Source organism: Aethalodelphis obliquidens, unplaced genomic scaffold (assembly GCF_003676395.1).
Source record: "Aethalodelphis obliquidens isolate GAN/ISIS:26980383/991018 unplaced genomic scaffold, ASM367639v1 scaffold16, whole genome shotgun sequence".
NCBI lineage: Eukaryota > Metazoa > Chordata > Mammalia > Artiodactyla > Delphinidae > Aethalodelphis > Aethalodelphis obliquidens.
This window is the reverse complement of record NW_020837960.1, coordinates 17,803,241-17,830,513: the sequence shown is the minus strand read 5'-3', so window position 1 is coordinate 17,830,513 and position 27,273 is coordinate 17,803,241. Positions and strand designations below refer to the sequence as shown.

Here is a 27,273-nt window from a genome sequence, read left to right as displayed (position 1 = left end):
AAGGCACTTAGGAACATCTCCAAATCCACTGATTGCATTCAGCTCTGCCAGCTGACAGTGATAAATTCAAAAGATGCAAGGGGGTGAGAACTGGAAGCCGGGCCTCAACATAGTCAAACGTAATAGTAATAAAATAATGCAAAACATATTAAGGATGAGAGGCTCCATGCTACGGATTACAACACAGATGCAAAGATACCTAACAGTCACTGGAACGTTATTTCCTGCAAACAATCAACTATATTTCTGTAAAAATCAATCAAATCCTAGACACAGATGGGAAACCTAGCAGCAGACATTATCCTACACTTGTTTCAACTATGGTACATCATCCAGTGAAGTTTGCAATGTACAAACCGGAGCCCCAGGAAGACACAATAGAGCAGGAAAGCCTCAGAAAGCGACTAAAATAATCTAGGAGGTGAAGTTGAGATGTAGGAGAAATGAGATGCCAAGATCTAAATCTGGGCTTAGCCAAGTCCCGCTCAGGGGCCAAGTCCAGCTGGCTGTCTGTTTTTATAAATGAAGTTTTACTGGAACACAGCCATACTGATTGGCTTATGAATTGTCTGTGGCTGTCTTCGTGCGGCCAGAGGGTAGGTTCTCGTATTTTTGTAGAAAGAATTCAGAGCTGAGACTGAGAGGCCAAGTAAGCAAAGGATTTACTGAGTGACAGTACACTCTCAGGAGGGAGCGCAGGCAGGCTCAGGTGAGCAGCAGTGAGTCCTTTCGGCAAGCTGGTTATACGGGGTGTGAAAATGATTGGGTGGAATATTCATCAAGGAGGGAGGGATTTGGGGAGTAATTTCCTGGTTTTCATCCCAGGTCCACCTTCCCGAGAGGAGGGGGAGTTTCTGTCCTTATTTGGCTTTGCTCGGATCTGTCATGGTGCCGGTGCATGATGGGTACTGCTCTGGTTGCAATGCTAATTCTACTGTAATGAGGGCATAATGAGCAAAAGGTTACATTCCGACCAGGAGGTTCCTGCCTTTCTTTGTTTGCCTCTAGGACCCTTGTCTTCACAAGACATATGGTCTCCTGTCAGCCCGGAGGTTCCCGCTTTTCTGTGTTTGCCCCTAGAACCCCTGTCATTGCAAGATGTATTATGGTCTCCTGTCACATGACCTGTGCCTCCCTCCTCTGCTCATGTCTGGCTAACTGCCTGCTCTAACGTCTCCCCCCTCAGGGAGTCTGGACCCTTAAAATCTTTTAAGGGTCAAAGGGTCGACGGTCCGTCTTCCGTAGCTGCTTCAAGCTGAGCAGGGGCATTGTCCCTACCAGTGGGGTCCAGATCACCTTGCTCTGTCAGAGACAGGAGGTCTCAGGGTCATGTACAGTGGCAGAGATGGGGAGTGGGGAGTAGAAGGAGGCTGCAGCCCTGTCCAGTGGGTGTTGATGGTCCCCATCTTCTTGCAGGATGGGTTGAAATCCCTGGCATACCATCACATGTAGGTGACACTGTCGTAACCTGAAGAAACAGACTTAACAAACAGGAGACTAAAAAGGCAGGGGCCCCAAATCAGCAAAAATATTACTGTAGTCAGAGGTCCAAGCAGGGGTAGGAACCAGGTCATGTTTGGTAATACCCCTCTGACTGCAGTCCATGTGGAGCTGGCACTGGGGTCACCCTTCCCACAAGTGTGGAGCCACTGGGCCTGTTCGTGTATCTTTTGCATATCTTCTTCCACCTGGCCAGTGGTGTTGATGGAGGTGCAGCACATTTTTTGATTACTGCACACACCCCTCCCCGTTCAGCTAGCAGATAGTCCAGGGCCAGTCTGTTATCCATCACCACACTTGCTAGGAAATAAAGGGGGTTCCCCCATGGTCCTGGCCAGAGGAGACAGAATATCTGGCAGGTTGCAACACATTGCCTCAAGGTAGGCAAAGCCGCCCATGGGGCCACCAAACAACAGCTGCTCCAGTTGCTGCCAGGATGAGGCCCATCAGCCTCTTACTTCAGGAGTGGCGGATATTATGGAGGGATACACCTAGGTTCATCTGATTACTTAGCTGGCCTAGCGTGCACTGTCCCGCAAGCAGGGCCTTATCTATCCAAGGCAAGGCCACAGCCAATCCTGGGGAGGGGAAGGAGAGCTGGGGTTATTCTGAGAAGGCAGCTGGTTTATGTTCAGGCCGCAGAGGGACAGGCGTCTGGGGCAGTGCACGCCTGGCGCACTTCTGAGGAGCTGAGCCATTCCTGTAAGTGGTTTGCCCAAGAGGGTGTACCCACGCGGCTTGAGGAGAGAGGCCACCGTTACAAGAGGGGTCGTGAGGTGTGGGGACTTTTCTGTAGGCCTTAGGAGGGCCATATTGTAAATGCCGGACAACTGGCGTTTTCCCTCCCTCTTCCACTGGTCACTAGGGGCAGAGGCAGCAAGACAGGCTAGACTCATTGCACTTGGGAATGAGTACTTGGTATTGGTTAGAAATATTGATGTGAGGGGTGAGATCCAAGCATGGAAGCTGCGTTAGGGACGGGATATGAACTTCAAGAGAGATGGGGTGAGTTTCTTGGCTAGGGCCAGCAAAACCTGATTTCCAGACTCTGAAATCACCTTTAGGACTTATCCTGATTTATTAGGAACTTAGTGACCTCACTGGTTTCGGTGTCCACCAAAATATCTGAGGGTAAGAAGGGCCTACCATTAGTCATTTCAAAGGGGCTGAGCCTCAGCTTGTCTGAGCCTGCCCGTGTTCCCTCCTGAGAGTTTACTATCTCTCAATAAATCCTCGCTTTGCTTACTTGGCCTCTTGTGACTTGTCTCTGAATTCTTTCTGTGAGGAAACAAGAACCTACCCTCTGGCAACATCTGTGGTAAGCCAGCCAGGAGAATTATTGGGAGGTCAAATATCCCTCCTCCTTTCCCTGGCAAGTCTTAGCCTCTCATCTCACTTGTGCTTGAGAGCCACTGCCTGACTTCTTGTCATTACTCTCCCTTTTGCTCCCTTTGCCTGTCACCTTTTGGACCTGCTTGCTGCAACATACGTGGGCATGGGTCAAGCATATGTAAGACACCAGGGTGTTTCCCACCACAAGACTCCTGCCGTGTAAGGATATGTGGGTCATGGAAGGGACTAGAGAGAAGATAGGTCTGTCCACCCACCTTAAAACAACTTCCATGTAACGTTTTTAGGCACACAAGCTTAAAACATAACACCCTCCCTTTCCCTGTGGCTATCCCCACAGGATTATTTTAGGTCCACTTATGTCTGACTATCTTTGTCTCTGTGTCTCTATCTTGCTCTTATTACTTCCTTGGAAATGGGGGGAAGAAATTTGTCAGGCGTTTTCCAACCTAGCTGCTAGGTCCTACACATTTCACTATTGCATATGCATAGGGCATGTCAAGAAAAGTTTCCAGCCATTTTCACAGGCAGCCAGGGACACGGACCATTTGATTAACTATGATCAGGTTCAACTTTGTGGAAATATAAAATGCAGCCTTACTTGGACTGTAAATGAAAGGAAATTAAGACTTCTCTAGATAATAGAAAGGAGGCTGGTACACAGTCCTACATACCACCTCCCTTAGTGGCCAGTGCCTGTTTTCAGATCCTGACCACCCTTTTAGAGAAAGGGGACTGGGACCTAAATAGCTCCTGGAACTATGAAGACGTCTGTTCCAGGGGAATACACCCTGGAACACATGGATTACTCAATGGTCAGAGAATCTACAGAGAAACCCTCAGGAAGGTCGTTCATCCTGGGTACCAGAGCTGTCAGGATAGGACACAGGCCCCAGCACTCTGGGGCTGGCAGAGTTGCCATGTGGCAGGGCCACTAACTACCCTGACATTGGCCAAAGTTGACAGGACTAGGTGAACAGGGATGCCTGTAGCCAGTCCTGACAGAGGGAACCCCTAAAGGGACATCCTAACTGTAGTGCTCCTCTCTTTTATGGGAGCCCTCTCTCCCTGAAGGATCAGTGGGGAGCATCTCCTCCATCCCCAAGGATTCACCCCTCAGGGTGCATTCTAAGTCACTGGGACAAGTTTTCTCTAGATTTTTTTAAACAGGAAAAGCTCATCTTCTTCTGTAATACAGCCTGGCCCCAGTATAAACTTGAGGATGATGAGATCTGGCCAGAAAATGGAAGCCTCCACTATAATACCATCGTACAGTTAGAATTTTTTTGCGAAAGGCATGGAAAACGGACAGAGATTCCTTATGTTCAGGCCCTTATGGCCCTAAGAGAGAACCTGGAGCTATGCAAGTCCTGTGTTAGGGAACCTTGCAGGTTGGGACCTGTTCAAACTATTCAAAAACCCCCTCTGGTAGTATCTCTGCAGGAAAATAAGTCTCGGACAGAAGACCCAAGTCCTCTTTCGCCATCTTCAGCCCCTCCAGCACCATATAAGCCTCTTTATCCTTCCATACCAGAAGTGCAGCCAGAGCTCCTTTGCCCCCTCTAAGAAGCAACAGGCAGACCTCAAGGAATGACCAGAGTCTGCACCCCCTTTCTTTGTCTGACCTCAACCAGTGCTGCACTCACTTAGGCCGATTCTCAGAGGATCCTAGCCAGTTCACTGAAGAATTCCAGGGACTAATGCTTTCCTACGACCTTATTTGGAAGGACCTGAATGTTGCCATTTCCCACTGCAGCACCCGTGACGAAAAGACCTGTATTTGGGTGCATGCTCAAGCATATGCTGATGGATTATACACTGTCCAACCCAATTATTACCCTGTGGGCATGACAGCAATGCCACTGATTGATCCCAATTGGGACTATGAACTAGGCCAACCTAGTATCCCTAGAAGAGACCACATGATCCTTTGCCTCACTGAAGGGATGAGACAACAGCGCATAATTAAACCTGTCAACTATGATGAGGTTTAAGAGATCGCCCAAGGTGAGGACAAAAATCCAGCCCTATTTCGGGCCTGGCTGGTAGATTCCCTCAGAAAGTATACAAATGTGGACCCAGATGCTTTTGAGGGACGCATTGTGCTTGCAACTTACTTCATTTACCCCCATTCGGCCCCTGACATCCATAGGAAGCTGCAAAAGCTTGCCGTGGGTCCCCAAACCCCTCTCAACCTTCTTATGGACATGGCCTTCAGTGTCTTTAACAATACGGACCAGAGATAGCCTCATCCACCAGAGGGCAGACAGCAGAAGCAAGAACAACTGGCCTGCAGCCTGTAGAACAAAAACCACATTCACAGAAAGATAGACAAGATGAAAAGGCAGAGGGCTATGTACCAGATGAAGTAAAAAGATAAAACCCCAGAAAAACAACTAAATGAAGTGGAGATAGGCAACCTTCCAGAAAAAGAATTCAGAATATTGATAGTGAAGATGATCCAGGACCTCGGAAAAAGAATGGAGGCAAAGATCGAGAAGATGCAAGAAATGTTTAACAAAGACCTAGAAGAATTAAAGAACAAACAAACAGAGATGAACAATACAGTAACTGAAATGAAAACTACACTAGAAGGAATCAATAGCAGAATAACTGAGGCAGGAGAACGGATAAGTGACCTGGAAGACAGAATGGTGGAATTCACTGCTGTGGAACAGAAGAAAAAAGAATGAAAAGAAATGAAGACAGCCGAAGAGACCTCTGGGACAACATTAAATGCAACAACATTCGCATTATATGGGTCCCAGAAGGAGAAGAGAGAGAGAAAGAACCAGAGAAAATATTTGAAGAGATTATAGTCGAAAACTTCCCTAACATGGGAAAGGAAATAGCTACCCAAGTCCAGGAAGCGCAGCAGTAATCAAGACAAGACACACAGTAATCAAACTGGCAAAAATTAAAGACAAAGAAAATTTATTAAAAGCAGCAAGGGAAAAATGACAAATAACACACAAGGGAACTCCCATAAGGTTAATGGCTGATTTCTCAGCAGAAACTCTACAAGCCAGAAGGAAGTGGCATGATATACTTAAAGTGATGAAAGGGAAGAACCTACAACCAAGATTACTCTACCCGGCTAGGATCTCATCCAGATTGGAAGGAGAAATCAAAAGCTTTACAGACAAGCAAAAGCTAAGAGAATTCAGCACCACCAAACCAGCTCTACAACAAATGCTAAAGGAACTTCTCTAAGTGGGAAACACAAGAGAAGAAAAGCACCTACAAAAACAAACCCAAAACAATTAAGAAAATGGTCATAGGAACATACATATCGATAATTACCTTAAACGTGAATGGATTAAATGCTCCAACCAAAAGACAGAGGCTTGCTGAATGGATACAAAAACAAGACCCATATATATGCTGTCTACAAGAGACTCACTTCAGAACTAGGGACACATACAGACTGAAACTGAGGGGATGGAAAAAGATATTCCTGCAAATGGAAATCAAAAGAAAGCTGGAGTAGCTATACTCATATCAGATAAAACAGACTTTAATGTAAAGAATGTTACAAGAGACAAGGAAGAACATTACATAATGATCAAGGGATCAATCCAAGAAGAAGATATAACAATTACAAATATATATGCACCCAACATAAGAGCACCTCAATACATAAGGCAACTGCTAACAGCTATGAAAGAGGAAATCGACAGTAACACAATAATAGTGGGGAACTTTATCACCAATGGACAGATCATCCAAAATGACAGTAAATAAGGAAACAGAAGCTTTAAATGACACAACAGACCAGATAGATTTAATTGATATTTATGGGACATTCCATCCCAAAACAGCAGATTACACTTTCTTCTCAAGTGCCCATGGAACATTCTCCAGGATCGATCACATCTTGGGTCACAAATCAAGCCTCAGTAAATTTAAGAAAACTGAAATCATATCAAGCATCTTTTCTGACCACAAGGCTATGAGATTAGAAATGCATTACAGGGAAAAAAACGTAAAAAACAAAAACACATGGAGGCTAAACAATACATTACTAAATAACCAAGAGATCACTGAAGAAATCAAAGAGGAAATCAAAAAATACCTAGAGACAAATGACAATGAAAACACGATGATCCAAAACCTATGGGATGCAGCAACAGCAGTTCTAAGAGGGAAGTTTATAGCTATACAAGCCTACCTCAAGAAACAAGAAAAATCTCAAATAAACAATCTAAACTTACACCTAAAGCAACTAGAGAAAGAAAAAACAAAACCCAAAATTAGCAAAAGGAAAGAAATCATAAAGATCAGAGCAGAAATAAATGAAATAGAAACAAAGAAAACAATAGCAAACATTAATAAAACTAAAAGCTGGTTCTTTGAGAAGATAAGCAAAATTGATAAACCATTAGCCAGACTCATCAAGAAAAAGAGGGAGAGGACTCAAATCAATAAAATTAGAAACGAAAAAGGAGAAGTTACAACAGACAACGCAGAAATACAAAGCATCTTAAGAGATTACTACAAGCAACTCTATGCCAATAAAATGGACAACCTGGAAGAAATGGACAAATTCTTAGAAATGCACAACCTGCCAAGACTGAATCAGGAAGAAATAGAAAATATGAGCAGACCAATCACAAGCACTGAAATTGAAACTGTGATTAAAAATCTTCCAACAAACAAAAGCCCAGGACCAGATGGCTTCACAAGCGAATTCTATCAAACATTTAGAGAAGAGCTAACACCTATCCTTCTCAAACTCTTCCAAAATATAGCAGAGGGAGGAACACTCCCAAATTCCTTCTACGAGGCCACCATCACCTTGATACCAAAACCAGACAAGGATGTCACAAAGAAAGAAAACTACAGACCAATATCACTGATGAACATAGATGCAAAAATCCTCAACAAAATACTAGCAAACAGAATCCAACAGCACATTAAAAGGATCATACACCATGATCAAGTAGGGTTTATTCCAGGAATGCAAGGATTCTTCAATATACGCAAATCTATCAATGTGATAAACCATATTAACAAACTGAAGGAGAAAAACCATATGATCATCTCAATAGATGCAGAGAAAGCTTTTGACAAAATTCAACACCCATTTATGATAAAAACCCTGCAGAAAGTAGGTATAGAGGGAACTTTCCTCAACATAATAAAGGCCATATATGACAAGCCCACAGCCAACATCATCCTCAATGGTGAAAAACTGAAAGCATTTCCACTAAGATCAGGAACAAGACAAGGTTGCCCACTCTCACCACTGTTATTCAACATAGTTTTGGAAGTTTTAGCCACAGCAATCAGAGAAGAAAAGGAAATAAAAGGAATCCAAATCGGAAAAGAAGAAGTAAAGCTGTCACTGTTTGCAGATGACATGATACTATACATAGAAAATCCTAAAGATGCTACCAGAAAACTACTAGAGCTAATCAATGAATTTGGTAAAGTAGCAGGATACAAAATTAATGCACAGAAATCCCTGGCATTCCTATATACTAATGATGAAAAATCTGAAAGTGAAATCAAGAAACCACTCCCATTTACCACTGCAACAAAAAGAATAAAATATTTAGGAATAAACCTACCTAAGGAGACAAAAGACCTATATGCAGAAAATTATAAGACACTGATGAAAGAAATTAAAGATGCTACAAATAGATGGAGAGATATACCATGTTCTTGGATTGGAAGAATCAACATTGTAAAAATGACTCTACTACCCAAAGCAATCTACAGATTCAATGCAATCCCTATCAAACTACCACTGGCATTTTTCACAGAAATAGAACAAAAAATTTCGCAATTTGTATGGAAACACAAAAGACCCTGAATAGCCAAAGCTATCTCAAGAACGAAAAAAGGAGCAGGAGGAATCAGGCTCCCTGACTTCAGACTATACTACAAAGCTACAGTAAACAAGACAGTATGGTACTGGCACAAAAACAGAAAGATAGATCAATGGAGCAGGATAGAAAGCCCAGAGATAAACCCACGCACATATGGTCACCTTATCTTTGACAAAGGTGGCAGGAATGTACAGTGGAGAAAGGACAGCCTCTTCAACAAGTGGTGCTGGGAAAACTGGACAGATACATGTAAAAGAATGAGATTAGATCACTCCCTAACACCATACACAAGAATAAGCTCAAAATGGATTAAAGACCTAAATGTAAGGCCAGAAACTATCAAACTCTTAGAGGAAAACATAGGAAGAACACTCTTTGACATAAATCACAGCAAGATCTTTTTTGATTCACCTCGTAGAGTAATGGAAATAAAAACAAAAATAAACAAATGGGACCTAATGAAACTTCAAAGCTTTTGCACAGTAAAGGAAACCATAAACAAGACCAAAAGACAACCCTCAGAATGGGAGAAAATATTTGCACATGAAGCAACCGACAAAGGATTAATCTCCAAAATTTACAAGCAGCTCATGCAGCTCAATAACAAAAAAACAAACAACCCAATCCAAAAATGGGCAGAAGACCTAAATAGACATTTCTCCAAAGAAGATATACAGACTGCCAACAAACACATGAAAGAATGCTCAACGTCACTAATCATTAGTGAAATGCAAATCAAAACTACAATGAGATATCATCTCACACCAGTCAGAATGGCCATTATCAAAAAATCTAGAAACAATAAATGCTGGAGAGGGTGTGGAGAAAAGGGAACACTCTTGCACTGCTGGTGGGAATGTGAATTGGTTCAGCCACTATGGAGAACAGTATGGTAATGTGAATTGGTTCAGCCACTATGGAGAACAGTATGGGAATGTGAATTGGTTCAGTCACTATGGAGAACAGTATGGGAATGTGAATTGGTTCAGCCACTAAGGAGAACAGAACAGTTCCTTAAAAAACTACAAATAGAACTACCATATGACCCAGCCATCCCACTACTGGGCATATACCCTGAGAAAACCGAAATTCAAAGAGTCATGTACCAAAATGTTCATTGCAGCTCTATTTACAATAGCCTGGAGATGGAAACAACCTAAGTGCCCATCATGGGATGAATGGATAAAGAAGATGTGGCACATATATACAATGGAATATTACTCAGCCATAAAAAGAAACGAAATTGAGCTATTTGTAATGAGGTGGATAGACCCAGAGTCTGTCATACAGAGTGAAGTAAGTCAGAAAGAAAAAGACAAATACCGTATGCTAACACATATATATGGAATTTAAGAAAAAAAAAATGTCATGAAGAACCTAGGGGTAAGGCAGGAATAAAGACGGAGACCTCCTAGAGAACGGACTTGAGGTTATGGGGAGGGGGAAGGGTGAGCTGTGACAGGGCGAGAGAGAGTCATGGACATATACACACTAACAAATGTAAGGTAGATAGCTAGTGGGAAGCAGCCGTATGGCACAGGGATATAGGCTCGGTGCTTTGTGACAGCCTGGAGGGGTGGGATAGGGAGGGTGGGAGGGAGGGAGATGCAAGAGGGAAGAGATATGGGAACATATGTATATGTATAACTGATTCACTTTGTTATAAAGCAGAAACTAACACACCATTGTAAAGCAATTATACCCCAATAAAGATGTTAAAAAAAAAAAAATATCCTGAGTATGTTGGTCACCTCGAAAGCAGGGAAAAAGGAAAGTTGTTTAACACCCACCTTACATTCATTTGCAAAGCACTCATTACTCTTCTGGCAGGAGAATGCCCTCACTGACAAGCTGTTGCACGTGTTTACTTCCCTGTGTCTGAGCAGCGCTCACTGGTCTGCGATCACGCCTGGACTTCGGGATGCTACTCTTTGCTCTCAAGTGTGGTTTATAGCTGGCTTCTCTACTCCCTATATCTGGGAGACAAACCTAGGCCATAGCCCACAGTGCAGAGGAGCTGTGGGTGGCAGTTTGAGAACATCTGGAAGGGGAAAGGTTTTCCACTGATAGCTTCTCTGTGTTGCAAAAATCATGCTCTATGTGCCTTTGTGCCCATGACAATTATATTTGGAAAAATGAGTTTTAGTTCTAGAGTATTCCTGGTGATTAATAAAGTTAATTACAGGATCTAGCTCACTCAAGAAGACTTAATTTTAATTATACTTCTTTAATATTTTGACACAGGTATCCAGCTAAAATCAACTCTTTGATTCTCACAGCACTTTATCATTCACGTAAAAGCCACAGAAATAAAAATACTGATGAAGAACCCAGTATAATCTTTATGCCACATAAGTTGAATGAAGTATGTTTTAAAATATACTAAACTAAATTTATGTGGCAAAAGTATAATATTTTTCTAAGTCCTCCAAAGATAGCTTAGTCACAGCTTCTTACCTTTGATGGAGGGCTTGGCACTGAAGCTGGAGGTTCTGGAAGCCTGAGGAGTAAAAAATAAAAATCGTAGTCATGGTTTTTCATAGACAAGCAAACAGAAAAACTGGGCCAACTTCAGACTTAGTAAGTCCTACTTTCATCTAGTCACCTCCATATATCTTAATGTTCAATCACCTCAGTGGAAAGAGTGAAATTTTTCTAAGTGAATAAATGTTCATTTGCCTCCTTAATTCTAAGTATTGGAATTGTCTGAGAAAGAACAAAATGAGAAGTCATTTGCTGAAATGGAATTGCTTTTCTTTAGCCTCTAAAAATTTGCATTTTGGTACTGTATTTTTTCATCATAAATGATGAATCTAGAATATATACAAAAGTGAAAATTATTTTAACTGTTGACAAAAAGTCATACAAACTTTACTTTTCTTGTATTAGAGTTTAATTGACATATCTTTCTCAAGTCTTTAACCAAAACTTAAAAATTTCAGCAGTAAAGAATATAAAAAAAATAGGGAGTGCTTCCGGGAAGATGGCGGAGAAGTAAGACACGGAGATCACCTTCCTCCCCACAGATACACCAGGGATACATCTACACGTGGAGCAGCTCCTACAGAACACCTACGGAACGTTGGCAGAAGACCTCAGACCTCCCAAAAGGCAAGAAATCCCCCACATAGCTGGGTAGGGCAAAAGAAAAAAGAATAAACAGAGACAAAAGGATACGGACGGGACCTGCACCAGTGGGAGGGAGCTGTGAAGGAGGAAAGGTTTCCACACACTAGAAAGCCCCTTTGTGGGCGGAGACTGCGGGAGGCAGAGGGGGAAGCTTCGGAGCCGCGGAGGAGAGCACAGCAACAGGGGTGTGGAGGGCAAAGCGGGGAGATTCCTGCACGGAGGATCGGTGCCGACCAGCACTCACCAGCCCGAGGCTTGTCTGCTCACCCGCCAGGGCGGGCGCACTTGGGAGCTGAGGCACGGCTTCGGTCGGAGCACAGGGAGAGGACTGGGGTTGGCGGCGTGAACACAGCCTGCAGGGGGTTAGTGCGCCACGGCTAGCCGGGAGGAAGTCCGGGGAAAAGTCTGGACCTGCCGAAGAGGCAAGAGACTTTTTCTTCCCTCTTTGTTTCCTGGTGCGCGAGGAGAGGGGATTAAGAGCGCTGCTTAAAGGAGCTCCAGAGACAGGCGCGAGCCGCAGCTAAAAGCGTGGACCCCAGAGACGGGCAGGAGATGCTAAGGCTGCTGCTGCTGCCACCAAGAAGCCTGTGTGCGAGCATAGGTCACTATCCACACCCCTCTTCCGGGGAGCCTATGCAGCCAACCACTGCCGGGGTCCCGGGATCCAGGGACAACTTCCCCGGGAGAACGCACGGCGCACCTCAGGCTGGTGAAACGTCACGCTGGCCTCTGCCGCCGCAGGCTCACCCCGCACTCCGTGCCCCTCCCTCCCCCCGGCCTGAGTGAGCCAGAGCCCCCGAGTCAGCTGCTCCTTTAACCCCGTCCTGTCTGCGCAAAGAACAGACGCCCTCCGGCGACCTACACGCACAGGTGGGGCCAAATCCAAAGCTGAGCCCCTGGGAGCTGTGAGAACAAAGAAGAGAAAGGGAAATCTCTCCCAGCAGCCTCAGAAGCAGCGGATTAAAGCTCCACAATCAACTTGATGTACCCTGCATCTGTGGAATACATGAATGGACAACGAATCATCCCAAATTGAGAAGGTGGACTTTGAGAGCAAGATTTATGATTTTTCCCCCTTTTCCTTTTTTTGTGAGTGTGTATGTGTATGCTTCTGTGTGAGATTTTGTCTGTATAGCTTTGCTTCCACCATTTGTCCGAAGGTTCTAAACGTCCGTTTTTTTTAAAAATTTTTTTCTTAATAATTACTTTTGATTTTAATAACTTTATTTTATTTTACTTTATCTTCGTTCTTTCTTTCCTTCCTTCCCTCTTTTAGACAACAAATCATCACAAATTGAGGAGGTGGACTTTGAGAGCAAGATTTATGATTTTTTCCCCTTTTCCTCTTTTTGTGAGTGTGTATGTGTATGCTTCTGTGTGAGATTTTGTCTGTATAGCTTTGCTTCTACCATTTGTCCTAGGGCTCTATCCCTCTTTATTTTTCTCTTAATAATTATTTTTTTATTTTAATAACTTTATTATATTTTATCTTTATTTTATTTTATCACTTTCTTTTTATCCTTCCTTCCCTCCTTCCTTCCTTCCTCCCTCCCTCCCTCCTTCCCTCCCTCCTTTCTTTCTTTCTACTTCTACTAATTCTTTCTTTCTACTTTTTCTCCCTTTTATTCTGAGCCGTGCGGATGAAAGGCTCTTGGTGCTGCAACCAGGAGTCAGTGCTGTGCCTCTGAGGTGGGAGAGCCAAGTTCAGGACACTGGTCCACAAGAGACCTCTCAGCTCCACATAATATCAAACGGCGAAAATCTCCCAGAGATCTCCATCTCAACACCAGCACCCAGCTTCACTCAACGACCAGCAAGCTACAGTGCTGAACATCCTATGCCAAACAACTAGCAAGACAGGAACACAACCCCACCCATTAGCAGAGAGGCTGCCTAAAATCACAGTAAGTCCACAGACACCCCAAAACACACCACCAGACGTGGACCTGCCCATCAGAAAGACAAGATCCAGCCTCATCCACCAGAACACAGACACTAGTCCCCTCCACCAGGAAGCCTACACAACCCACTGAACCAACCTTAGCCACTGGGGACAGACACCAAAAACAACGGGAACTACGAACGTGCAGCCTGCAAAAAGGAGACCCCAAACACAGTAAGATAAGCAAAATGAGAAGACAGAAAAACACACAGCAGATGAAGGAGCAAGATAAAAACCCACCAGACCTAACAAATGAAGAGGAAATAGGCAGTCTACCTGAAAAAGAATTCAGAATAATGATAGTAAAGATGATCCAAAATCTTGGAAATAGAATAGAGAAAAGGCAAGAAACATTTAACAAGGACCTAGAAGAACTAAAGATGAAACAACCAATGATGAACAACAAAATAAATGAAATGAAAAATACTCTAGATGGGATCAATAGCAGAATAACTGAGGCAGAAGAACGGATAAGTGACCTGGAAGATAAAATAGTGGAAATAACTACTGCAGAGCAGAATAAAGAAAAAAGAATGAAAAGAACTGAGGACAGTCTCAGAGACCTCTGGGACAACATTAAATGCACCAACATTCGAATTATAGGGGTTCCAGAAGAAGAAGAGAAAAAGAAAGGGACTGAGAAAATATTTGAAGAGATTATAGTTGAAAACTTCCCTAATATGGGAAAGGAAATAGTTAATCAAGTCCAGGAAGCACAGAGAGTCCCATACAGGATAAATCCAAGGAGAAATACACCAAGACACATATTAATCAAACTGTCAAAAATTAAATACAAAGAAATACTAAAAGCAGCAAGGGAAAAACAACAAATAACACACAAGGGAATCCCCATAAGGTTAACAGCTGATGTTTCAGCAGAAACTCTGCAAGCCAGAAGGGAGTAGCAGAACATATTTAAAGTGATGAAGGAGAAAAACCTGCAACCAAGATTACTCTACCCAGCAAGGATCTCATTCAGATTTGATGGAGAAATTAAAACCTTTACAGCCAAGCAAAAGCTGAGAGAGTTCAGCACCACCAAACCAGCTCTACAACAACTGCTAAAGGAACTTCTCTAGGCAAGAAACACAAGAGAAGGAAAAGACCTACAGTAACGAACCCAAAACAATTAAGAAAATGGGAATAGGAACATACATATCAATAATTACCTTAAATGTAAATGGACTAAATGCTACATTTACCAAAAGGCACAGATTGGCTGAATGGATACAAGAAGAAGACCCATATATTTGCTGTCTACAAGAGACCCACTTCAGACCTAGAGACACTTACAGACTGAAAGTAAGGGGATGGAAAAAGGTATTTCATGCAAATGGAAACCAAAAGAAAGCTGGAGTAGCAATTCTCATATCAGACAAAATAAGACTTTAAAGACTATTAGAAGAGACAAAGAAGGACACTACATAATGATCAAGGGATCAATCCAAGAATAAGATATAACAATTGTAAATATTTATGCACCCAACATAGGAGCACCTCAATACATAAGGCAAATACTAACAGCCATAAAAGGGGAAATCGACAGTATAACATTCATAGTAGGGGACTTTAACACCCCACTTTCACCAATGGACAGATCATCCAAAATGAAAATAAATAAGGAAACACAAGCTTTAAATGATACATTAAACAAGATGGACTTAATTGATATTTATAGGACATTCCATCCAAAAACAACAGAATACACATTTTTTTCTAGTGCTCATGGAACATTCTCCAGGACAGATCATATCTTGGGTCACAAATCAAGCCTTGGTAAATTTAAGAAAATCGAAGTTGTATCAAGTATCTTTTCTGACCACAACGCTATGAGACTAGATATCAATTACAGGAAAAGATCTGTAAAATACACAAACACATGGAGGCTAAACAATATGCTACTGAATAACGAAGTGATCACTGAAGAAATCAAAGAGGAAATTAAAAAATACCTAGAAACAAATGACAGTGGAGACACGATGACCCAAAACCTATGGGATGCAGCAAAAGCAGTTCTAAGGGGGAAGTTTATAGCAATACAAGCCTACCTTAAGAAACAGGAAACATTTCAAATAAACAACCTAAACTTGCACCAAAAGCAATTAGAGGAAGAAGAACAAAAACACCCCAAAGTTAGCAGAAGGAAAGAAATCATAAAAATGAGATCAGAAATAAATGAAAAAAACCCGAAGGAAACGATAGCAAAGATCAATAAAACTAAAAGCTGGTTCTTTGAGAAGATAAACAAAATTGATAAACCATTAGCCAGACTCATCAAGAAAAAGAGGGAGAGGACTCAAATCAATAAAATTAGAAATGAAAAAGGAGAAGTAACAACTGACACTGCAGAAATACAGAAGATCATGAGAGATTACTACAAGCAACTCTATGCCAATAAAATGGACAACCTGGAAAAAATGGACAAATTCTTAGAAATGCACAACCTGTGAAGACTGAATCAGGAAGAAATTGAAAATATGAACAGACCAATCACAAGCACTGAAATTGAAACTGTAATTAAAAATCTTCCAACAAACAAAAGCCCAGGACCAGATGGCTTCACAAGTGAGTTCTATCAAACATTTAGAGAAGAGCTAACACCTATCCTTCTCAAACTCTTCCAAAATATAGCAGAGGGAGGAACACTCCCAAATTCCTTCTACGAGGCCACCATCACCTTGATACCAAAACCAGACAAGGATGTCACAAAGAAAGAAAACTACAGACCAATATCACTGATGAACATAGATGCAAAAATCCTCAACAAAATACTAGCAAACAGAATCCAACAGCACATTAAACAGATCATACACCATAATCAAGTGGGGTTTATTCCAGGAATGCAAGGATTCAAAATACGCAGATCAATCAACATGATACACCATATTAACAAACTGAAAAAGAAAAACCATATGATCATCTCAATAGATGCAGAAAAGCTTTTGACAAAATTCAACACCCATTTATGATAAAAAACCTCCAGAAAGTAGGCACAGAGGGAACTTTCCTCAACATAATAAAGGCCATATATGACAAACCCACAGCCAACGTTGTCCTCAATGGTGAAAAACTGAAAGCATTTCCACTAAGATCAGGAACAAGACAAGGTTGCCCACTCTCACCACTGTTATTCAACATAGTTTTGGAAGTTTTAGCCACAGCAGAGAAGAAAAGGAAATAAAAGGAATCCAAATCGGAAAAGAAAAAGTAAAGCTGTCACTGTTTGCAGATGACATGATATTATACATACAGAATCCTAAAGATGCTACCAGAAAACTACTAGAGCTAATCAATGAATTTGGTAAAGTAGCAGGATACAAAATTAATGCACAGAAATCTCTGGCATTCCTATACACTAATGATGAAAAATCTGAAAGTGAAATCAAGAAAACACTCCCATTTACCATTGCAAAAAAAAGAATAAAATATTTAGGAATAAACCTACCTAAGGAGACAAAAGACCTATATGCAGAAAATTATAAGACACTGATGAAAGAAATTAAAGATGCTACAAATAGATGGAGAGATATACCATGTTCTTGGATTGGAAGAATCAACATTGTAAAAATGACTCTACTACCCAAAGCAATCTACAGATTCAATGCAATCCCTATCAAACTACCACTGGCATTTTTCACAGAACTAGAACAAAAAATTTCACAACTTGTATGGAAACACAAAAGACCCCGAATAGCCAAAGCAATGTTGAGAATGAAAAACGCAGCTGGAGGAATCAGGCTCCCTGACTTTAGAGTATACTACAAAGCTACAGTAATCAAGACAGTATGGTACTGGCACAAAAACAGATACATCAATGGAGCAGGATAGAAAGCCCAGAGATAAACCCACGCACATATGGTCACCTTATCTTTGATAAAGGAGGCAGGAATGTACAGTGGAGAAAGGACAGCCTCTTCAATAAGTGGTGCTGGGAAAACTGGACAGATACATGTAAAAGTATGAGATTAGATCACTCCCTAACACCATACACAAAAATAAGCTCAAAATGGATTAAAGACCTAAATGTAAGGCCAGAAACTATCAAACTCTTAAAGGAAAACATAGGACACTCTATGACATAAATCACAGCAAGATCCTTTTTGACCCACCTCCTAGAAAAATGGAAATAAAAACAAAAATAAACAAATGTGACCTAATGAAACTTCAAAGCTTTTGCACAGCAAAGGAAACCATAAACAAGACCAAAAGACAACCCTCAGAATGGGAGAAAATTATTTGCAAATGAAGCAACCGACAAAGGATTAATCTCCAAAATTTATAAGCAGCTCATGCAGCTTAATAACAAAAAAACAAACAACCCAATCCAAAAACGGGCAGAAGACCTAAATAGATATTTCTCCAAAGAAGATATACGGACTGCCAACAAACACATGAAAGAATGCTCAACATCACTAATCATTAGAGAAATGCAAATCAAAACTACAATGAGATATCATCTCACACCAGTCAGAATGGCCATCATCAAAAAATCTAGAAACAATAAATGCTGGAGAGGGTGTGGAGAAAAGGGAACCCTCTTTCACTGTTGGTGGGAATGTAAATTGATACAGCCACTATGGAGAACAGTAGGGAGGTTCCTTAAAAAACTACAAATAGAACTACCATATGACCCAGCCATCCCACTACTGGGCATATACCCTGAAAAAACCATAATTCAAAAAGAGTCATGTACCAAAATGTTCATTGCAGCTCTATTTACAATAGCCCGGAGATGGAAACAACCTAAGTGCCCATCATCGGATGAATGGATAAAGAAGATGTGGCATATATATACTATGGAATATTACTCAGCCATAAAAAGAAACGAAATTGAACTATTTGTAATGAGGTGGATAGACCTAGAGTCTGTCATACAGAGTGAAGTAAGTCAGAAAGAGAGAGACAAATACCATATGCTAACACATATATATGGAATTTAAGAAAAAAAAAAGTCATGAAGAGCCTAGGGGTAAGACAGGAATAAAGACACAGACCTACTAGAGAATGGACTTGAGGATATGGGGAGGGGGAAGGGTAAGCTGTGACAAAGCGAGAGAGAGGCATGGACATATATACACTACCAAACGTAAGGTAGATAGCTAGTGGGAAGCAGCCGCATAGCACAGGGAGATCAGCTCAGTGCTTTGTGACCGTCTGGAGGGGTGGGATAGGGAGGGTGGGAGGGAGGGAGACGCAAGAGGGAAGAGATATGCGAACATATGTATATATATAACTGATTCATTTTGTTGTAAAGCAGAAACTAACACACCATTGTAAAGCAATTATACTCCAATAAAGATGTTAGAAAAATAATATTAAAAAAAATGGAATACAAAGACATAAAGTCTCTAACAAGATAAGCAGGTACAAAGAAATCCAGGAAAATATTAAACAGAAGGATATGTTTATCAATTCAAAGCAGGCTTTCAACATACTATATTACTATACTACAGAAACCAGTTATCTACTAATTGTTTTTTTAAAGTAGGACCTAAGACGCAATTTGCTAAAAACAGCAACTGTATCTATTAAAAAGTCATCTTATATTCATGTATCAGAGGAAAAAATTACTATAAGAATCAGGAAAGGCTATTAAATCATCACACACATGAAATCTGAACAACAGTTGCTAAAATACAGAAAATAAACATTTTTTTCAGCCTAAGATAAAGTCTTTATATTTTATTAAAGATCATTATGAAGGAAGGAACACAAATCAGGTCATTCTCAAACCCTTCTTCCCCCTCAAAGACACAGATTGTGCTTCATTCTTCATTGAGTTCCAAGTGTTGGGCATAATAAAAATACTTAGTGAACATCTAATGATAATAAAAATGGTACAAAACCTTTAAATATAACTTTCAAAAATATTCTATTCTGCCATTCTACTCTTTCTTTCCCACGAACCAAATCAGTTAAGTCTGGCTGGGGATAAAATTTTAACACAGTTTACCCTCTAATATCAAAACAACCGATAACCCCAATCCTAACACTCAGGGGTTCCTACAACTAGTATCCATTAAATCAGCTTGTTCCAATCAAAAAACTATCCATTAAAAATCACCTCCAAATCATACAGTCTATGACATAACTCAAGAATAATCTCTTATCAGAAAAAGTGATATAAGCCATAAAGAAACCCTATTTCTTGGAAACCAAGAAGCACAATTATGCTTAGTTATGACTAAAGCTGAACCACACTTACTTTAAATATTTAGATAAGTCATCACTCAATTCTTTAGGGATGTAATCCGATATCAGACCATGGGCATAACAAATATAATCCTCTGAAAGAAACAGAATGGAGAATGAAAAAAAAATTAGTAATAATTATGGTAGTTTTACAGTCAAATTGACCAGAGTTCAAATTCTGGCACTGTCTGGCCTTAGAGAGTCACTTAAGCTTTTTTTTGTGAAATGGGGATGCTCATATCTATCTGTCACAGTAGTGGGGTAATCTGATGGATGGATATGTAGGATGATATCAAAGATATGATGAGATAATCAAGCACAATACAGTCGATGCCCACTAAATAACAGGTAAAAACTCAGGGTTCTTTTCTTAGCTGAGGCCCTTGAATACAGATAAAGTTCAAAAATCAGATGTAACAATATGAAATATTCATGTCTTTTTAAAAGACTAATCTTTTCTAGGTCTGTTTCAATATAAAATAAATCTAATTAACAGTAAATGAGTATGCTCATTTAAGAGAAATAATACATGATATGTCTCTATTAAGTACTTGCTTTATAAGAGTCCTGAATGTTATATATACCCCCAAACTAATAAAATGCCTTAAAAAACAGAAAAAAACAAAACTCAGCAGAGAGTATAATCATTACTTCTAAAGTATTTGGATTCTCAGTACTAAAATGAAACTCTGGTATCAATTAAATACAGAACATAAGAGAAAATCTGTTTTAAAGCTCTGTTCCTTAATTCAGTATTTTTTGTAGAATACTAGGGGATAATCAAACTTAATAGATGGGATAATCACAAGGGGATATAAACTACCAAAAGCAATATCCCAGGTTTGTTGCTGGGATATTCATTTTCTTCTTTTTTTCCTTTCTCTTCTACCTTCAACGTTAGGATAACAATTTGCCTCAGTATTACTTAGGAAGTGACTGCTGCCTGGTCCACCTCATTCTCAAAAAGTCTTCAGTAAGAGATTTTCACTGCCAGCACAGAACTGAAAGTTATCACTGGACCCTTCTTAAAATATGCTCATGGTTCTGAGTTAGTAATTATCTAATGAGTCATGAATAGACAAAGAAAGTTATTTTAAGAAAGCCAATGTATCATCTGTTTGCTTCTTCTGGTAGCATATCAAGCTAAAGATCTAAAAAAGGAAAGAATGCAGAGTATAAAGCTTACGTTATGGCTGGGAACCTAAATGGTCATGTAGCCAAGCCCAGACTCATATTTAGAGATTGGTACAAACACTGGCCTCAGAGCAGAAGACCTGGCCTGCTAGCTAGGATGGGTGACCTTGAATAAGTCATCTGCTTCTCTAAGACCACAGGTTTTCATTTTTAAAATGAGAAGATCTGTCTAAATAACCTCTAACACCCCTTCTCCTACTTTAACAAAAATCTATGGTTTTATCCATCCATCCATCCATCCATCCATCCATCCATCCATCCATCCATCCATCCATGCATCTGTCTATCTGTCCAGCCATTTGACTCAGTCCCTTCTCTTCTTTTGTTAAAGCCAATCAAAGACACTGATAGCTGGTAAACTCAGATGTCAAGGGCAAGTCTACCACTCCCAGAATGGCAGGAGCCAGCTATTATCTATATGTACAACGTACTGTAAGGTGGATTTCTGCGAGTCGAAGATTGCCTGAATTACCAACAGGCCACCGTTCCTAGTTCTTTTTTTTTTTTTTTTAATGATGAAACTCTGATGTTTTGGAGTTGTATACTGGAACAGGGGAACACTGAATTGGAGCTTAAAGTCAGAATAATGTCTGTCCTACCATTTCAGAAAGTTAATTGTATTAGATAGCTGTTTTTATTCAACTACACATATAAAAATAAGAGGACACTACACTGTAAAAAAGCAAAAAATTTACCTTAATAACCTAAAAGAAAAAACTGCCAATTGAATAAAGTTTCATCTAAAATCAAAATACTGAGACCTACAGTAGGACCTATGCTTCTTGAGAGTAAGATGCAAACAGATACAGCTCATTGGAAATTCTTGTGCCACACGAACAGTACAACAGGAAGGTTATGAGTGTGGGCTTAAGAGTCAGGCAAGCTCCATTAGTAGCTCAGCTCTACCATTTACTAGCTGTGTGACTTTGGACACAGCCTCAGGACTCTCACTGTAAAATGAGACTTAGATGGAGGGTCAGATGGGCTAATGTGTGCACACTGGCAGCTTAGTAAAAGGCTTGGCACACAACACACCCTCAATAAATGATAGCCAGGGTTGTTAGGGCTGTTATTACTGTTAGCACAAAATATATATTTCTTGAATGAATGATTTAAGTATCAATTAGTGAAAGAAGTGAACTACGGCAGAAGTACTACTTGGTTCTGAAATAAAATGCACACCTGCCACAAGATCTATGAGAACACATCGGCAAGAATGTGAAGCTTCTGAGACATTAAGATTTTAAAATCATAAGACTGGCATTTACTCTGGTCAGCAACTTACTCCAGACAAAAATAATTTCTGATGAAATGATTTACTTACCTTCCTTGTCACTGGAAACCGGGTCACCAGAGAAAAATGCAGTAGACTGTACCCGGGCACCGACATTTACATTATTGGTTTTTAACGCTGCCATAGTCTGATTAACCTATGAAATAAACGAAAGGGGAATATCAGGGTATATTCAACTAACTTTAGAAACCCCATGACTTTCCAGACAGTCCTCAATCCAGTTAAGATCCAGGAAGAAGTAGTTGAGGATCTAGAAATACCTTCACCAGATATCACAAGATGAGAGATAGCTGCACATCTGAAGAAAGGTGAAGGGTAGTAACAGCACTACGGGATGAGCTCAGTACATGGACTTCCTAAGGCCTACACAATATGAGAGCACTGACTCTGGAGGCAGGCTGCTTGGGTTTGCTCTGTGACCATGGGCTAGTTACTTAACCTCTCTGTGCCTCTATCTATGAGAGGGGGATAAAGATAGTACCTATCTCATAGTACTGTTGTGAGGATTAAATGAGTTAATGTACGTTAAGCTCTTAGTACAGAAAATGGCACAAAGCTTATATGTAATGATTTTCTAAATAGAATAAATAATATAAATTTCTCACTTCCTAGGAATTTAAGAAAGGAAACACAATCAATAAACATAAACCTCACTTTGCTATTTTGTGTCATTATCATTTGCTAAGAGCAAAAACAAAATGCCAAGTTTCTGCTCAGTACTTCTCATTCTTCACCTACACAGAATTCTACTAATGCAAATACTACTTACCATTAAAGCAAATGAAAAGTGAAACATGGGTACTTTTCAAATCTTTTCACCACTCTGTACATAAGAACTTGATTAATTCTGCAAGGTTCATTTCTATGTTCCCAAGTTCCCAATGTGCTCAGTAACATGATATTACAAACATGTTTTTCACATACAAGATAGAAGAGAATCTTAGGAATCAGTACTAGAACTGGTATCCACTGAACTTACAAAAATTTTGTCATCCATAGATCTGGTCTGGCGAGATTCTTTGTCACGGTGAAAGTGTGCAATATCCTTAGACCAGTAGCTTTTTTGTTTTTTCCTTTACTATACCCATAATAAGAAACACACAGCAACCCAATACCCCAAAACATATATAAGTACGTTTCATACAGTCATACTTAATACTTGCCCATACTCTGTGCTATCTTTTAATACATCCTATCCTATTCTATTCCATTCCATTCTAAGAGAAATACTGACTGTGACCCACTAAATCGATTTGAAAAACACTGCCCAAGACCTTATATTGGTCTAATTCTTAGGATCACTAAGATACAGGGTTTGCCTGGAAGATGACCCCTCTTCAGCATCCAGACACTAAGCCTGAATCCCATCTGCCTGGTCCCCTGTGGGTCACGCGTGAGCAACGTCGACCTCTGAGACGCCTATAGGACTAACAGCATCAAGTGCACGTAGCCCTGGTATCACCTGGCTTGAAAGACTCAAGTCTACACCAACAAATAGCAAGAACTTCTTCATTCTCACTGGTGAGGACCACAGGGAAATGGGGATGCAGGTCAAAGGAACACATCAAGCTAAAACGATACATGAATTAGGGAGAATGAAAAGCCAAAGATTCTTCTCCCACTTGGAGGTCTTTGTACAGCTTCTCTCTTGCAGTTGGTGTTCAAGATGGTCTTTGGGGTCAGGCTTACTACCTTCTCTAAATATGTTTAAAAAGGAGCATTAAACTCTTTCTGCCACAAGGCATTGGAGCGGTACCGTACCTTTTTTTCCAGCCATTTTAATGTCTTCTCTTTGCTGTACTTGTAATATTTCTTCTTGTCTATTTCTGGATTAAATTAAAAGAAAAAAAAAGACAGTGCAGTGGATTAAACAAAAAATAAACTCGTAAGTTTATATCGTATACAAGATAACAGTTTTAAAATATTTCAGGGAATTCCCTGTCAGTCCAGTGGTTTGGACTCTGCTTTTACTGCAAGGGCCTGGGTTCAATCTCTAGTTGGTGAACTAAGGTCCCATAAGCCGTGAGGTGTGGTAAAAAAAAAAAAAAAAAAATCCTAATATTTTACACTTTTGAAAAACTCAATTTATAACCCTGGGAACATACTTGAGACATTAAAAAAAATCCCTAAACAGAACTGGGATACCTCAGATCTCAACCAACTATTAAATGAGTGGAAATTTAAGAAAGTTATCAAATTATACAAACTGTCCTTATCAGGAGAAATTTTTTTTCCCTTCTTTTTATTGTATCTATACGAGATGGTGGATGTTAACTAAATCTACTGATAGTCATTTCAAAATATATGTAAATCAAACCATCATTTTGTACAACTTAAACCTACACAGTAATATATGTCAATTATTTCTCAATAAAACTGAAAACAATTCTACAGATAAATCTGGAGGAAAGCTAATTTTTTAATTGAAGTATAACTGACATACAATATCATATTAAGTTTCAGGTGTAGTGATTTGATATTTATACACATTCTGAAATGGTCACCACAATAAATCTAGTCATTGTCTCAAAAGGTAATTTTTAAAACTCAGCAAATTAACATACCGAGCAATCTTAATTTTTCTGAATAATTTTAAGCTCACCTCAATGTTTTCAATGAAAGACTCCTTTTGTAAAATAAAAACGGAAATCCCAAGAAAGAAAATTGAAGCTAAATGCAGGTGCCTATGAAGTTCATTGCATTCATTCAGGAAAAGAATCTTTTTAACTATTTAGTGCTGTTCTGGTGGGATTAGTGGAGAAAGAAGAAAAGATATATCTATCTTTCAATGTATTACCAATATAGCCATAGCTATTTCAGGGGAATTTAGAGTAATGATAGGCTCAATCTGGCCCTTTATGGAGATAAAAGTTTCATCTCATATAAATTATACTTCCTCTCCTCACAATCCAGCTAGCTTTATGTAATCTAACGACTTAATGTCATACATGGTATATGATATTAAGCCGTTATTTCCTTGGTAACACTTCATTCACAGGGTTTCTTGCTTTCTGTGCAGTCAGCAGACGCAGCTCTTCCACTCCGGCCTCCCGCCTCCATGCAGGAGTTACCTTCGTGACCACTGGAATTCCCACGACCAGATGCAAACTCGCCACATGTGACTCTGCTTGAATTACACAGAATGACGCTTTCTCTTTCCTCATGATCATGGTGGGAAACGGAAACTGCTTGTTCAGGGGTGGTTTTCAGCAATCTGTTAAACTGCTTGAAGTTTCACTGAACGGTTGGTATGGGGAAGGGCTGGCCTGAGCTCTTGCACATTTCCTCCCCATTTCAGCCTGTGGTCGTCAACACTGTGGGCAATAGGAGGTGGATGGAGTGGGTGCTGGACCTTTGCACCCATCTCCTCAGGACACGTCACTGGAATAATGAAAATGAGGGACCCACTTCTGGCATTGCCAGAAGTTTGAGAATTCCAAGGCGCAATGCCTGCTCTCCTGGAGCCAGGACTGCTTGGCAAACAGCGTGCTGTGGAACCAAGGCAGATGAGGCTAGACTCAGCCTCCCTGGAGGTGATATAATATTTCTTTGTACAAAAATAGGGAGAATTCTAAGAGCATACAGCAGTCACTTAGAACATGTATGCTGCTGAATGAGTCTCAGACGTTCTGATCATTGCCTGAGACAATCTCGATAGAGGCTCAGTGGTCAGGTCTCTCCCAGGAATCCCACCTTGACTCTGCCACTCACTTGTCTCTTGTCTCTACCTCCAAATTTCCTGAAAAGACATTCTACAACCTGCCATAGCTTTCCTCCCTCTCGTTCACTCTCTGAGCCCCTTGCAGGCCCCTTCTTTCCCTCTGGAAATGTTGGTTCAGAAGAAGTGGAGACCAGGCTATGAGCCGTACTGCTGGGGCTCCTACACCCCCAGCGCACGATGTCACCTCAGGAAGTCACCTATTGAATGAGGTGATGGCACAACATCTGGCACACATCAAATACTTAGTTATGAAAAAATTAAATTATAACTTGTTAATGATAATAACATCAGAGTCTAATGTATAGTCAGGCCTGTGCTAAGTTCTTCATACACAGTTTCTCACTGAATGCTCAGAATGAATCTCAGGTAAAAACTACTATTTGTCCCCATATTAAAAAATTAGGTTTGAGTGAAGTTAAATAAATTGTCCAAAGTCACTGAGCTGGTAAACAGGAGCATGGATTCCTTCCCAACCTGACTTCAAAGCCGTGCATCTGGTGTTCATTTTACTGAGATCAATTAGTCCTCACCCCACTCAGTACTTCCGCCCCTATTCCTTATGGGAAAAGACTCTCCACCATGGACCTATACAACCTTTCTCTTGGTCGTTCTGCATCTCTAATGGCTTTTCCTCTGACTCTTTTCCGGCTCCACTGCCTCCTCCTTGGACGCCAACTTGTATCTCTCTCTGGGCATGACTTCATCCTGTCTTAGCAAGACTAAACCCATCCAGGAAGCCCAGAGCCCCGAGCTGAGGCTCTGTGTGTCATCTTCCTCCCAAATCACCTTCCTGATCGCCCAGGCTTGAGTCACTTCTGCCTTGCTTCCCACTGGATTCCGTGGGAGACAGGAAGGAGCCAATATTATCTTGTAGAGAACAACGAGGGAGGAAGAATCAAAACAAACAAACAAAAAAACCCCAAAACAAACTGTGTCTGAAATCAGGAGGCTTAGCTTCTTGTGCTAGATCAGTTCTACTTCATTTTTTTAAAAAAACAACTGTATTTAGGAATAATGTTCGTATGATTAACACACCCATTTTTGGTGTACAATTTGAGGAGTATGGCCAAATGTCTACATACAGTCATGTACCCACCAGCCCAAGAAGTTCCCCTGA

At 40.6% G+C, this 27,273-nt stretch overlaps 1 protein-coding gene across 13 annotated transcripts in view; it reads right to left on the bottom strand.

Moving 5' to 3' along the window:
- RNASEH2B (ribonuclease H2 subunit B) overlaps nt 1-27,273 on the bottom strand; it is an 84,774-nt gene that overhangs the window by 15,515 nt on the left and 41,986 nt on the right. For all 13 annotated transcript variants that reach the window (XR_003434768.1, XR_003434769.1, XR_003434770.1 and 10 more), the window contains 4 exons: nt 24,197-24,261; nt 22,466-22,571; nt 19,961-20,042; nt 11,142-11,184 (listed from right to left, as the gene is read on the bottom strand). Coding sequence is in view for 7 of the 13 variants with exons in the window: in XM_027116374.1 (XP_026972175.1) it covers nt 11,142-11,184; nt 19,961-20,042; nt 22,466-22,571; nt 24,197-24,261 (296 nt within the window). In the remaining 6 variants the exon portion in view is untranslated. The remainder of the gene's footprint in view (nt 1-11,141; nt 11,185-19,960; nt 20,043-22,465; nt 22,572-24,196; nt 24,262-27,273) is intronic.